The sequence below is a fragment of the Salvelinus namaycush genome, chromosome 18, assembly GCF_016432855.1.
Source record: "Salvelinus namaycush isolate Seneca chromosome 18, SaNama_1.0, whole genome shotgun sequence".
NCBI classification, from domain to species: domain Eukaryota; kingdom Metazoa; phylum Chordata; class Actinopteri; order Salmoniformes; family Salmonidae; genus Salvelinus; species Salvelinus namaycush.
In genome coordinates this window covers 36669896-36685896 of record NC_052324.1, presented here as the reverse complement: position 1 = coordinate 36685896, position 16001 = coordinate 36669896, and the positions used below count along the sequence as shown (strand labels likewise).

At 41.9% G+C, this 16001-nt stretch overlaps 1 protein-coding gene across 1 annotated transcript in view; it reads left to right on the top strand.

Annotated features, from left to right (window-relative positions):
• LOC120062808 (nitric oxide synthase, brain-like) overlaps nucleotides 1–16001 on the top strand; it is a 74774-nt gene that overhangs the window by 45534 nt on the left and 13239 nt on the right. Inside the window, exons 10-15 of the mRNA XM_039012880.1 lie at nucleotides 86–187; nucleotides 1200–1394; nucleotides 4241–4326; nucleotides 11324–11468; nucleotides 15331–15435; nucleotides 15607–15665. Coding sequence (XP_038868808.1) covers nucleotides 86–187; nucleotides 1200–1394; nucleotides 4241–4326; nucleotides 11324–11468; nucleotides 15331–15435; nucleotides 15607–15665 — 692 coding nt within the window. The remainder of the gene's footprint in view (nucleotides 1–85; nucleotides 188–1199; nucleotides 1395–4240; nucleotides 4327–11323; nucleotides 11469–15330; nucleotides 15436–15606; nucleotides 15666–16001) is intronic.

Genomic DNA, 16001 nt, shown 5'->3' with positions numbered 1-16001 from the left:
AATGTTACCCTGATTGTTTATCTTCAAAGTATCTTTATACACGACAGGTATTGTTATTAAAGCATGGTATGTTACTGTCCAATAGGAAGTGGCCAATCTGATGGCCTTGGACACCAGGAAGACTTCTTCTCTATGGAAGGACAAGGCACTGGTGGAGATCAACATAGCAGTCCTCTACAGTTTCCAGGTGTGGGTTTATCTGCTGCCCATGTAAATATCTAAAGGTTACTGGGGTGCTGGAATTGATTATTTATAGGGCTTGCATTTCATACACTATCTATACAAATGTATGTGGACACGCCTTCAAATTAGTGGATTCGGCTATTTCAGCCACACCCATTGCTGACAGGTGTATGAAATCGAGCACACAGCCATGCAATCTCCATAGACAAACATTGGCAGTGGAATGGCCTTATTGAAGAGCTCAGTGACTTTCAATGTGGCACCGTCATAGGATGCCACCTTTCCAACAAGTCAGTTTGTCAAATTTCTGCCCTGCTAGAGCTGCCCCGGTCAACTGTAAGTGCTGTAACGCTACAGTATACAATGCCATTATAGATAATTATGCGCTTCCAACTTTGTGGCATCAGTTTGGGGAAGGCCCTTTCCTGTTTCAGCATGACAAAGCAAGATCCATACAGACATTATTTGTTGAGATCAGTGTGGAAGAACTTGACTGGCCTGAGTCCTGACCTCAACTCCATCGAACACCTTTGGGATTAATTGGAATGCCAACTGCGAGCCAGGCTTAATCGCCCAGAAACAGTGCCCAACCTCACTAATGCTCTTGTGTCTGAATGGAAGCAAGTCCCCGCAGCAATGTTCCAACATCTAGTGGAAAGACTTCCCAGAAGAGTGGAGGCTGTTATAGCAGCAAAGGGGGGGGGGGGTACAACTCCATATTAATGCCCATGATTTTGAAAAGAGATGTTTGGCGAGCACGTGTCCACATACTATATTGAATGATTTTCTAGAATGGCCCTTGCTGTAGACAAACGAGTATTATGCTTTATATATGAAGCATGTCTTTTTATGAAGTCAGAAATATGTTTAAATTATTTGTAATTATGGGTGCTTGAGAGTGATTTAATTTATATCTTGATAAACTCTAAATATAATCTTGAAATAACTAAGGTAAATGAACTGAATGAATGAACGGAATTCCCCTTCATGATTTGCTTCCTGTTATCTGTTCTCAGTCATCTAAGGTAACTATAGTGGATCACCACTCTGCCACAGAGTCCTTTATGAAGCACATGGAGAATGAGATCAGGGTGCGCGGGGGCTGCCCGGGGGACTGGGTCTGGATTGTACCCCCCATGTCTGGAAGCATCACCCCCGTGTTCCACCAGGAGATGCTCAACTATCGCCTCACGCCATCCTTCGAGTACCAGGTAAATCAAATCAAATCAAAGTTTATTGGTCACGTATACAGATTTGCAGTTGTTATAGCAGGTGCAGTGAAATGCTTCTGTTACTAGCTCCAGCAGGGCAGTAGAATGTCTTGTGTTACTAGCTCCAGCAGGGCAGTAGAATGTCTTGTGTTACTAGCTCCAACAGTACAGTATAATGTATTGTGTTACCAGCTCCAACAGTACAGTAGAATGTCTTGTGTTACTAGCTCCAGCAGTACAGTAGAATGTCTTGTGTTACTAGCTCCAGAAGGGCAGTAGAATGTCTTGTGTTACTAGCTCCAGCAGTACAGTAGAATGTCTTGTGTTACCAGCTCCAGCAGTACAGTAGAATGTTTTGTGTTACCAGCTCCAACAGTACAGTAGAATGTCTTGTGTTACCAGCTCCAGCAGTACAGTAGAATGTCTTGTGTTACCAGCTCCAGCAGTACAGTAGAATGTCTTGTGTTACCAGCTCCAACAGTACAGTAGAATGTCTTGTGTTACTAGCTCCAGCAGTACAGTAGAATGTCTTGTGTTACTAGCTCCAGCAGTACAGTAGAATGTCTTGTGTTACCAGCTCCAGCAGTACAGTAGAATGTTTTGTGTTACCAGCTCCAACAGTACAGTAGAATGTCTTGTGTTACCAGCTCCAGCAGTACAGTAGAATGTCTTGTGTTACCAGCTCCAGCAGTACAGTAGAATGTCTTGTGTTACCAGCTCCAGCAGTACAGTAGAATGTCTTGTGTTACTAGCTCCAACAGTACAGTAGAATGTCTTGTGTTACTAGCTCCAACAGTACAGTAGAATGTCTTGTGTTACTAGCTCCAGCAGTACAGTAGAATGTCTTGTGTTACTAGCTCCAGCAGTACAGTAGAATGTCTTGTGTTACTAGCTCCAGAAGGGCAGTATAATGTATTGTGTTACTAGCTCCAACAGTACAGTAGAATGTCTTGTGTTACTAGCTCCAGAAGGGCAGTAGAATGTCTTGTGTTACTAGCTCCAACAGTACAGTAGAATGTGTTGTGTTACTAGCTCCAGCAGTACAGTAGAATGTCTTGTGTTACTAGCTCCAGAAGGGCAGTATAATGTATTGTGTTACTAGCTCCAACAGTACAGTAGAATGTGTTGTGTTACTAGCTCCAGCAGGGCAGTAGAATTTTTTGCAAATACAATACAAATACATAAATAATCAAAAATCTAAACAAGAAATCAAGATATGACAGAACGAGTCCAATTAACAGGGGTATACAGTATATATTAGGGTGAGCATGTGTCAGAATCTAGAATATAAATATGTGGTGTGTATAGTGTGTTATTTTGAAATAAAATGGAATTATTCAGTAGTAAGTATATTAGGATGAGCTATTTTATTTAACCTTTATTTAACTAGGCAAGTCAGTTAAGAACAAATTCTTATTTACAATGACGGCCTAGGAACAGTGGGTTAATTGCCTTGTTCATATTTTTACCTTTGTCAGCTCGGGGATTCGATCTAGCAACCTTTCGGTCGGCCCAATGCTCTAACCACTAGGCTACCTGTCGCCCAATGTGTAGAATATAGCTATGTGGAGAATACAGTATATACATAGACAGTGAGTAAACAACAGTATAGAAGCAGTATATGAGGTGAACAGCCTTCAAAGACTACATACATGGGACATTAGTCTCAAGGTGCAGGGTAAGTACCGGGCATGTAGCCCGCTAGTGATGTCTGTTCAACGGTCTGATGGCCTGGAGATGGAAATTGTTTATCAGTCGTTCTGTCCCAGCTTTGATGCAACCTGTACAGACCGTTTTTTTTACGTTGAGGGAGAGGTTATTTTCCTGGCACCACTCTGCCAGGGCTCTAACCTCCTCCCTATAGGCTGTCTCATCATTGTTAATAATCAGGCCTACCACTGTTGTGTCGTCAACAAACGTGATGATTGAGTTGGAGTCATGCGTAGCCTCGCAGTCATGGGTGAACAGGGACTACAGTAGAGGGCTGAGCGCACAACCCTGGGGGAGCCCCGTATTGAAGATCAGCATAGTGGACGTGTTGTTGCCTACCCTCACCCACCTGGCGTCGGCCTGTCAGGAAGTCTAGGAACCAGTTGTACAGGGAGTTCAGGCCCTGAAGGTGATATGGTCCTTGACTATTCTCTCAATGCACTTCATGATGACAGAGGTGAGTAATTTAGTTCTGTTACCTTATCTTGCTTGGGTACAGAGACAATGGTGGACTTCTTCAACCAAGTGGGGACAACAGACTACGATAGGGAGAGGTTGAATATGTCCGTAAACACTACAGCCAACTGGTCTGCGCATGCTCTCGGTATGCTGTCTTGGACAGCAGCCTGCGAGGGTTAACAAGTTTGAAAGTACTACTCATGCTGGCTACAGAGATATGGAGCCCACAGTTCATGTGAGCGGCGGGGGCCCACGACAACGGCTCTGTGTGGTTTTCCTCGAAGCGGGTGAAAAAGGTGTTTATTTTGTCTGGGACTGAGTGTCTGCGATGTAGCTGGTTTTCCCTTTATAATCTGTGATTGTCTGCCATCTGCGTCTCATGTCTGAGCTGTTGAATAGCGACTCCACTTTGTCCTTGTAATGTCTTTTTGCCTTTTTGATTGACTTGTGTTTCCAGTCACCCTACCGGGGTTAAATGCGGTGGTTCACGGAAGAAGGAGAGTTTGTGTTGTCAAATTCTTTCAAATACTTTAGTTGTGCTTGATTTAGTTTGCCCGGTAAAATGAAGTCAAAATCATAACAGTATGTACAGTATCTATCTCCTTTAAATGTACAGTAACATCATCCACTGACTTGTATGTTGAGCCTAATGTGACGCGCTTCTCTCACCACTATAGGCTGACCCATGGAATCACCACGTGTGGAAAGTCAACAATGGGACACCCACCAAGAAAAGAGCCATTGGCTTCAAGAAACTGGCCAAGTGAGTACAGAGATAGAGAGGTCCTTTCATTAGGCCTTAGGGCAACATTATGCTTCCCCTAGATTGGGGTTAGAGGTCTCCATTGCAGTCCTGCTTGCTGTTTATGTACACTGAAGTACACACTTGTTTCCTAATCCTCCATTTGGCACTAATAAAGAACTGCGAGTAAATACAGCGTGTTCATGATATTATAGAACTACTAGTAAATACAGCGTGTTAATGATATTATAGAACTACTAGTAAATACAGCGTGTTAATGATATTATAGAACTACTAGTAAATACAGCGTGTTAATGATATTATAGAACTACTAGTAAATACAGCTAGATAATGATATTATAGAACTACTAGTAAATACAGCTAGTTAATGATATTATAGAACTGCTAGTAAATACAACGTGTTAATGATATTATAGAACTACTAGTAAATACAGCGTGTTAATGATATTATAGAACTGCTAGTAAATACAACGTGTTAATGATATTATAGAACTGCTAGTAAATACAGCGTGTTAATGATATTATAGAACTACTAGTAAATACAGCTAGATAATGATATTATAGAACTACTAGTAAATACAGCTAGTTAAAGATATTATAGAACTGCTCGTAAATACAACGTGTTAATGATATTATAGAACTACTAGTAAATACAGCGTGTTAATGATATTATAGAACTGCTAGTAAATACAACGTGTTAATGATATTATAGAACTGCTAGTAAATACAGCTAGTTAATGATATTATAGAACTACTAGTAAATACAGCGTGTTAATGATATTATAGAACTGCTAGTAAATACAGCTAGTTAATGATATTATAGAACTGCTAGTAAATACAGCGTGTTAATGATATTATAGAACTGCTAGTAAATACAGCGTGTTAATGATATTATAGAACTGCTAGTAAATACAACGTGTTAATGATATTATAGAACTGCTAGTAAATACAGCTAGTTAATGATATTATAGAACTACTAGTAAATACAGCGTGTTAATGATATTATAGAACTGCTAGTAAATACAGCTAGTTAATGATATTATAGAACTGCTAGTAAATACAGCGTGTTAATGATATTATAGAACTGCTAGTAAATACAGCGTGTTAATGATATTATAGAACTGCTAGTAAATACAGCGTGTTAATGATATTATAGAACTGCTAGTAAATACAGCATGTTAATGATATTATAGAACTGCTAGTAAATACAGCGTGTTAATGATATTATAGAACTGCTAGTAAATACAGCGTGTTAATGATATTATAGAACTGCTAGTAAATACAGCTAGTTAATGATATTATAGAACTACTAGTAAATACAGCGTGTTAATGATATTATAGAACCGCTAGTAAATACAGCGTGTTAATGATATTATAGAACCGCTAGTAAATACAGCATGTTAATGATATTATAGAACTGCTAGTAAATACAGCTAGTTAATGATATTATAGAACTACTAGTAAATACAGCGTGTTAATGATATTATAGAACCGCTAGTAAATACAGCGTGTTAATGATATTATAGAACTGCTAGTAAATACAGCGTGTTAATGATATTATAGGACTGCTAGTAAATACAGCATGTTAATGATATTATAGAACTGCTAGTAAATACAGCTAGTTAATGATATTATAGAACTACTAGTAAATACAGCGTGTTAATGATATTATAGAACCGCTAGTAAATACAGCGTGTTAATGATATTATAGAACCGCTAGTAAATACAGGTAGTTAATGATATTATAGAACTACTAGTAAATACAGCGTGTTAATGATATTATAGAACTGCTCGTAAATACAGCGTGTTAATGATATTATAGAACTAATCGTAAATACAGCGTGTTAATGATATTATAGAACTAATCGTAAATACAGCGTGTTAATGATATTATAGAACCGCTAGTAAATACAGCGTGTTAATGATATTATAGAACTGCTAGTAAATACAGTGTGTTAATGATATTATAGAACTGCTAGTAAATACAGCGTGTTAATGATATTATAGGACTACTAGTAAATACAGCGTGTTAATGATATTATAGAACCGCTAGTAAATACAGCGTGTTAATGATATTATAGAACTGCTAGTAAATACAGCGTGTTAATGATATTATAGAACCGCTAGTTAATACAGCGTGTTAATGATATTATAGGACTACTAGTAAATACAGCGTGTTAATGATATTATAGAACCGCTAGTAAATACAGCGTGTTAATGATATTATAGAACTGCTAGTAAATACAGCTAGTTAATGATATTATAGAACTGCTCGTAAATACAGCGTGTTAATGATATTATAGAACCGCTAGTAAATACAGCGTGTTAATGATATTATAGAACCGCTAGTAAATACAGTGTGTTAATGATATTATAGAACTGCTCGTAAATACAGCGTGTTAATGATATTATAGAACTACTAGTAAATACAGCGTGTTAATGATATTATAGAACTACTAGTAAATACAGCGTGTTAATGATATTATAGAACTGCTAGTAAATACAGCGTGTTAATGATATTATAGAACTGCTAGTAAATACAGCGTGTTAATGATATTATAGGACTACTAGTAAATACAGCGTGTTAATGATATTATAGAACTACTAGTAAATACAGCTAGTTAATGATATTATAGAACTACTAGTAAATACAGCGTGTTAATAATATTATAGAACTACTAGTAAATACAGCGTGTTAATGATATTATAGAACTGCTAGTAAATACAGCGTGTTAATGATATTATAGAACTGCTAGTAAATACAGCGTGTTAATGATATTATAGAACTGCTAGTAAATACAGCGTGTTAATGATATTATAGGACTACTAGTAAATACAGCGTGTTAATGATATTATAGAACCGCTAGTAAATACAGCGTGTTAATGATATTATAGAACCGCTAGTAAATACAGCGTGTTAATGATATTATAGAACTGCTAGTAAATACAGCGTGTTAATAATATTATAGAACTACTAGTAAATACAGTGTGTTAATGATATTATAGAACTGCTAGTAAATACAGCGTGTTAATGATATTATAGAACTGCTAGTAAATACAGCGTGGATACGACAGGCTAGGTCATCACAAGGATACGACAGGCTAGGTCATCACAAGGATACGACAGGCTAGGTCATCACAAGGATACGACAGGCTAGGTCATCACGAGGATACGACAAGCTAGGTCATCACAAGGATACGACAAGCTAGGTCATCACAAGGATACGACAGGCTAGGTCATCACAAGGATACGACAGGCTAGGTCATCACAAGGATACGACAGGCTAGGTCATCACGAGGATACGACAAGCTAGGTCATCACAAGGATACGACAGGCTAGGTCATCAGGAGGATACGACAAGCTAGGTCATCACAAGGATACGACAGGCTAGGTCATCACAAGGATACGACAGGCTAGGTCATCACGAGGATACGACAAGCTAGGTCATCACAAGGATACGACTAGATAGGTCATCACGAGGATACGACTAGATAGGTCATCACGAGGATACGACAGGCTAGGTCATCACGAGGATACGACAAGCTAGGTCATCACGAGGATACGACAAGCTAGGTCATCACGAGGATACGACAAGCTAGGTCATCACGAGGATACGACTAGATAGGTCATCACGAGGATACGACAGGCTAGGTCATCACGAGGATACGACTAGATAGGTCATCACGTAGATACGACAAGCTAGGTCATCACGAGGATACGACAAGCTAGGTCATCACGAGGATACGACAAGCTAGGTCATCACGAGGATACGACAGGCTAGGTCATCATGAGGATACGACTAGATAGGTCATCACGAGGATACGACAAGCTAGGTCATCACGAGGATACGACAAGCTAGGTCATCACGAGGATACGACAAGCTAGGTCATCACGAGGATACGACAAGCTAGGTCATCACAAGGATACGACAAGCTAGGTCATCACGAGGATACTACAAGCTAGGTCATCACGAGGATACGACTAGATAGGTCATCACGAGGATACGACAAGCTAGGTCATCACGAGGATACGATAAGCTAGGTCATCACAAGGATACGACAGGCTAGGTCATCACGAGGATACGACAAGCTAGGTCATCACGAGGATACGACAGGCTAGGTCATCACAAGGATACGGCAGGCTAGGTCATCAGGAGGATACGACAAGCTAGGTCATCACAAGGATACGACAGGCTAGGTCATCACAAAGATACGACAGGCTAGGTCATCACGGGGATACGACAAGCTAGGTCATCACGAGGATACGACAGGCTAGGTCATCACGAGGATACGACAAGCTAGGTCATCACAAGGATACGACAAGCTAGGTCATCACGAGGATACGACTAGATAGGTCATCACGTGGATACGACAAGCTAGGTCATCACAAGGATACGACAGGCTAGGTCATCACGAGGATACGACAAGCTAGGTCATCACAAGGATACGACTAGATAGGTCATCACGAGGATACGACTAGATAGGTCATCACGAGGATACGACAGGCTAGGTCATCACGAGGATACGACAAGCTAGGTCATCACGAGGATACGACAAGCTAGGTCATCACGAGGATACGACTAGATAGGTCATCACGAGGATACGACAGGCTAGGTCATCACGAGGATACGACTAGATAGGTCATCACGTAGATACGACAAGCTAGGTCATCACGAGGATACGACAAGCTAGGTCATCACGAGGATACGACAAGCTAGGTCATCACGAGGATACGACAGGCTAGGTCATCACAAGGATACGACAAGCTAGGTCATCACGAGGATACGACTAGATAGGTCATCACGAGGATACGACTAGATAGGTCATCACGTAGATACGACAAGCTAGGTCATCACGAGGATACGACAAGCTAGGTCATCACGAGGATACGACAAGCTAGGTCATCACGAGGATACGACAGGCTAGGTCATCACAAGGATACGACAAGCTAGGTCATCACGAGGATACGACTAGATAGGTCATGACGAGGATACGACAAGCTAGGTCATCACAAAGATACGACAAGCTAGGTCATCACGAGGATACGACAAGCTAGGTCATCACGAGGATACGACAAGCTAGGTCATCACGAGGATACGACAGGCTAGGTCATCACAAGGATACGACTAGATAGGTCATCACGAGGATACGACAAGCTAGGTCATCACGAGGATACAACAAGCTAGGTCATCACGAGGATACGACAAGCTAGGTCATCACGAGGATACGACTAGATAGGTCATCACGAGGATACGACAAGCTAGGTCATCACGAGGATACGATAAGCTAGGTCATCACGAGGATGCGACAAGCTAGGTCATCATGAGGATACGACTAGATAGGTCATCACGAGGATACGACAAGCTAGGTCATCACGAGGATACGACAAGCTAGGTCATCACGAGGATACGACAAGCTAGGTCATCACGAGGATACGACAAGCTAGGTCATCACGAGGATACGACAAGCTAGGTCATCACAAGGATACGACAAGCTAGGTCATCACGAGGATACGACAAGCTAGGTCATCACGAGGATACGACTAGATAGGTCATCACAAGGATACGACAAGCTAGGTCATCACGAGGATACGATAAGCTAGGTCATCACGAGGATACGACAAGCTAGGTCATCACGAGGATACGACAAGCTAGGTCATCACGAGGATACGATAAGCTAGGTCATCACGAGGATGCGACAAGCTAGGTCATCATGAGGATACGACTAGATAGGTCATCACGAGGATACGACAAGCTAGGTCATCACGAGGATACGACAAGCTAGGTCATCACGAGGATACGACAAGCTAGGTCATCACGAGGATACGACTAGATAGGTCATCACGAGGATACGACAAGCTAGGTCATCACGAGGATACGATAAGCTAGGTCATCACGAGGATGCGACAAGCTAGGTCATCATGAGGATACGACTAGATAGGTCATCACGAGGATACGACAAGCTAGGTCATCACGAGGATACGACAAGCTAGGTCATCACGAGGATACGACAAGCTAGGTCATCACGAGGATACGACTAGATAGGTCATCACGAGGATACGACTAGATAGGTCATCACGTAGATACGACAAGCTAGGTCATCACGAGGATACGACAAGCTAGGTCATCACGAGGATACGATAAGCTAGGTCATCACGAGGATACGACAAGCTAGGTCATCATGATTACCATCTGCTGTTTAGGCATGACATGCAGCACTGTCTGTCTGTCTGTCTGTCTGCTCAAGCAAACCACCCGAGCGCGGAGGGAAAGCTAGTAAACTATAGTAGTTATCTGAGTTTAGAAGACTTTAGTGAGAGTGGAGGTGGAAGAGAGAAGGTTGAAAGGGGTAAGGGGGAAAGAGGGAAGGGGTAAAGGGTAAAGGGGGGAAGGGGAAGAGAGAAGGGGGAAGAGGTAAGAGAAAGGGATGGGGGGGAAGAGGGAAGGGGTAAAGGGTAAAGGGGGGAAGGGGAAGAGATAAGGGGGAAGAGGTAAGAGAAAGGGGTGGGGGGGAGGAGGGATAGGGGGAGGGGGAAGGGGGAAGGGGAAAGGGGGAAAGGGGGAAGGGGGAAAAAGGGAAAAGAGAGAAGAGGGAAGAGGGAAGGGGTAAAGGGGGAAGGGGGAAGGGGGAAGGGGAAAGAGAGAAGGGGGAAGGGGGAAAAGAGAAGGGGGAAGAGGTAAGAGGAAGAGGTGAGGGGGAAGAGAGAAGGGGGAAGAGAGAAGAGGGAAGAGGTAAGAGGAAGGGGCAAGGGGGAAGAGGGAAGGGGTGAGGGGGAAGAGAGAAGGGTTAAAAGGTAAAGGGTTAAGGGTTCGTGTTGTGACAAGGTCTGCTGTGCCTTTGATCACTGGTGCCTGTGATTTATCCTTTTTTTGGTTACACTATATAAAAGCTTTCATGAATTAACCATTTTTAATGTTTATATATATATATAGACGTTTTATTATGTTATGAATTATACATGTCCTCTCTATCTGTCTATGTGTGTGTGTGTGTGCAGGGCTGTGAAGTTCTCAGCCAAGCTAATGGGCCAAGCCATGGCTAAGAGGGTCAAAGCTACTATACTATTTGCCACCGAGACTGGAAAATCTCAAGACTATGCAAGAACCCTGTGTGAGATCTTCAAGCATGCCTTTGACGCAAAGGTAACCTTTATATAGCTACCACACAAAATGAATATGAATTGATGTGCCATGTCTATTTTTGATGTTATCTTGATTGGAACATGAAAATCCGACTTCAAAAACATCCCCCTGAACCCTGTGTGAGATTTTCATGCATTTCTTTGACGCAAAGGTAAACCACACAACTTGAATATGACTTCATGCGTCATGTCTTTTTTGGGATGTTATTGTGAATGGAAGAAAATACTTTTAAAAAAACAATCCCCCCCTCACTGACAAAGCTGAGGCCCCGCAGATTTGAAAAAGCGAGGAGACAGTTTCACACCAACAAGGCGAGGTTACACGGAAATGTGTATTTTGTCACATTCCGATTCCCTCTCATGCAACAAAGTGCCAGGGGCCACAGCGGAAGAATCAACCCAGCCAAGCGTTAAGCTGTAGTTTAAGATAAAATCTTTAAAAACCGCAGGCTGTGTAAATGTGATTGTCAAAATAGAAAAATATGCAGCTCTACTGCTCTCAGTCATCTAGTGTCTCCCTCCAGGACATGACATCTTCTGTTTTTACTGCTTCCTACTTAAAGTAATCAATCAGACGTGAGGGACGATCTTGTTGTAGTTGAGTCAGACAGGCAGATGCAGAGCGGATGGATGACCGGGCGTTTCCTCTCTTCCTCTTCTAGGTAATCTTGTCCATTCTCTCATTCTTTCTTTCTCTCAGCACAATGGCCCGTAGGAACGAAGGCTGCTGGAGTCAGAGAGAGAGAGTTGGATATCTGGGTGTTAATTGTATCGCAGCACATGATCAGCTCATAAAGACAAGGACGTAGTGTTCATTTGATACCTCACTGCTGCCCTATGGTCTCTGGACTCATGACCGTGTTTCTTCCTTATGGTCTTAGTCAGAGGAGGAAAAACATCCCCACAGCATGATGCTTCCACCACCATGCTTCACAGTAGGGATGATGCCAGGTTTTCTCCAGACGTAACGCTTGGCATTCAGGCCTAAGAGTTCAATCTTGGTTTCATCAGAACAGAGAACCTTGTTTCTAATGTTCTGAGAGTCCTTTAGGGGCCTTTTGGCAAACTCCAAGCAGGCTTTCATGTTCATTTTACTGAGGAGTGGCTTCCGTCTGGCCACTCTACCATAAAGGCCTGATTGGTGGAGTGCCCCAGAGATGGGAGAACCTTCCAGAAGGACAACCATCTCCAGAGAGGAACTCTTAAACTCTGTCAAAGTGACCATCGGTTCGTGGTCACTTCCATGACCAAGTAACTTCCATGACCAAGGCCCTTCTCCCCCAATTGCTCAGTCGGCCGGGCGGCCAGTTCTAGAAAGAGTCTTGGTGGTTCCAAACTTTTTCAATTTAAGAATGATGAATGCCACTGTGTTCTTGGGGACCTTCGATGCTGCAGACATTTTTTGGTACCCTTCCCCAGATCTGTGCCTCGACACAATCCTGTCTCCGAACTCTACGGACAGTTCCTTCAACCTCATGACTTGGTTTTTGCTCTGACATGCATTGTCAACTGTTGGACCTTATATAGACAGGTGTGCCTTTCCGAATCATGTCCAATCAATTGAATTTACCACAGGTGGACTCCAATCAAGTTGTAGAAACATCTCAACGATGATAATTGGAAACAGGATGCACCTGAGCTCAATTTCAAGTCTCATAGCAAAGGGTCTGAATACTTACAGTTCCAGTCCAAAGTTTGGACACACCCACTCATTCAAGGGTTTTTCTTTATTTTAACTTTTTTCTACATTGTAGAAGAATAGTGAAGACATAACACATCATGTAGTAAGCAAAAAAGTGTTAAACAAATCAAAATCTATTTTATATTTGAGATTCTTCAAAGTAGCCACCCTTTGCCTTGATGACAGCTTTGCACACTCTTGGCATTCTCTCAACCAGCTTCATGTGAAATGCTTTTCTAACAGTCTTGAAGGAGTTCCCACATATGCTGAGCACTTGTTGGCTGCTTTTCCTTCACTCTGCGCTCCAACTCATCCCAAACCATCTCAATTGGGCTGAGGTCGGGTGATTGTGGAGGCCAGGTCATGTGATGCAGCACACTATATCCCTCTCCTTGGTCAAATAGCCCTTACACAGCCTGGAGGTGTGTTTTGGGTCATTGTTCTGTTTAAAAACAAGCGATAGTCCCACTAAGTGCAAACCAGATGGGATGGCGTATTGCTGCAGAATGCAGAATAGTTATGCTGGTTAAGTGTGTCTTGAATTCTAAATAAATCACTGACAGTGTCACCAGCAAAGCTCCCCCACACATCACACCTCCTCCTCCATGCTTCACGGTGGGAACTACACATGCAGAGGTCATTCGTTGACCTACTCTGCATTTCACAAAGACACAAATTTGGACTCATCAGACCAAAGGACAGATTTCCAGCAGTCTAATGTCCATTGCTTGTGTTTATTGGCCCACGGAAGTCTCTTCTTATTATTGGTGTCCTTTAGTAGTGGTTTCTTTGCAGCAATTCAACAATGAAGGCCTGATTCACGCAGTCTACTCTGAACAGTTGATGTTGAGATGTGTCTGTTACTTGAACTCTGAAGCCTTTATTTGGGCTGCAATTTCTGAGGCTGGTAAATTGAATGAACTTATCCTCCACAGCAGAGGTAACTTTGGGTCTTCCTTTCCTGTGGCTATCCTCATGAGAGACAGTTTCATCATAGCACTTGATGGTTTTTGCGACTGCACTCAAAGAAACTTTCAAAGTTCTTGAAATTTTCCGCATTGACTCACCTTCATGTCTTAAAGTAATGATCGACTGTCGTTTCTCTTCGCTTATTTGAGCTGTTCTTGCCATAATATGGACTTGGTCTTTTAGCAATTAGGGCTATCTTCTGTATACCATCCCTACTGTCACACCCTGACCTTAGATAGCCTTTTTATTTCTCTATTTGGTTAGGTCAGGGTGTGATTAGGGTGGGCATTCTAGTTTTCATTTTCTATGTTGGCCTGGTATGGTTCCCAATCAGAGGCAGCTGTCTATCGTTGTCTCTGATTGGGAATCATATTTAGGCAGCCTTTTCCCACCTGTTGTTTTTGGGATCTTGTTTTTGTGTAGCTGCCTGTGAGCAGCCCAGAACGGCACGTTTCGGTTTCTTCTGTTTTGTTTGGTGAGTTTCATATTTATTAAACATGTGGAATTCTACGCACGCTGCGCCTTGGTCCAATCATTCAAACGATCGTGACACCTACCTTGTCACAACATTAATAAGAAGGAAAGAAATTCTACAAATGAACTTTTATCAAGGCACACCTGTTAATTGAAATGCATTCCAGACTACCTCATGAAGCTGGTTGAGAAAATGCCAAGAGTGTGCAAAGCTGTCATCAAGGCAAAGGGTGGCTACTTTGAATAATCTCAAATATAAAATATATTTGTTTAACCCTTTTTTTGGTTACTACATTATTACATATGTGTTATTTCATAGTTTTAATGACTTCACTGCTTTTCTACAATGTAGAAAATAGTAAAAATAAAGAAGAACCCTTGAATGAGTAGGCGTGTCCAAACTTTTGGTTGATACTGTATGTAAATAAGATACTGTTTTCTCTTTGTCATTATGGGGTATGGTGTAGATTGTTGAGGATTTTGATTTATTTAAAACATTTTAGAATAATGCTGTAACATAAGTTTGGGGGAAAAGGTCAAGGGGTCTGAATACTTTCCGAAGGCACTATATGACTGTTAATTTTGTGGTATCACTCTTTGAGTGCCATTTTTTTTTTGCCATTTTGTTTGCTGAAAATGTGTGTTTTCACTTCATTTCAAAATGTCTCTGGTTCACACACATTAAGTGAATGTATGAAATGTTGACAGCTTTATTGACACATATGTTCCACTACTACAGGTGATGTCAATGGATGAATACGACATGGTGGATCTGGAGCATGAAACACTGGTGTTGGCCGTTACCAGTACATTTGGCAACGGAGATCCACCCGAAAATGGAGAGGTAGGATTGGCCAGTACAGTGTGTTAGTTTGTGTGTGTACCTGCACATGCGTGCGGTTGAGTGTGTTTACCTGCGTGTGTGTGTTTGATTCCCACAGCAATGTGCAGCGTGTACCATGTATATGTTTAACTTGCAGGCGATTGACTATTGACCGTCTTCCTGTTTGTGTAGAAATTTGGAGCTGCCTTGATGGAAATGAGACATCCTACATCCAACACAGAGGACAGAAAGTGAGTTCAACCATCTGGGCCCATTCAACCAGAGAATGCTGACTTGGTACACATCCCAAATGGCACCCTATTCCCTATATAGTGCACTACTTTTGACCAGGGTTCCATAGAGTGGGTAGTGTACTATATAGGGAATAGGGAGCCATTTGGGATGTAATCATGGCTACAGTAAAGGTCACAGACATCCTCATACAGATGGACAGCATTACTCAACACTTAACTGAGATTTTTTTTTTTTGGAGGGAGTGTCCTTATGCCCTTGAGTAAGATACTTAACCCCTAAAATTGCTCCACAGATTCTGCACTGCGGCTGGTCTTGTACTCCTCCCAAAATAA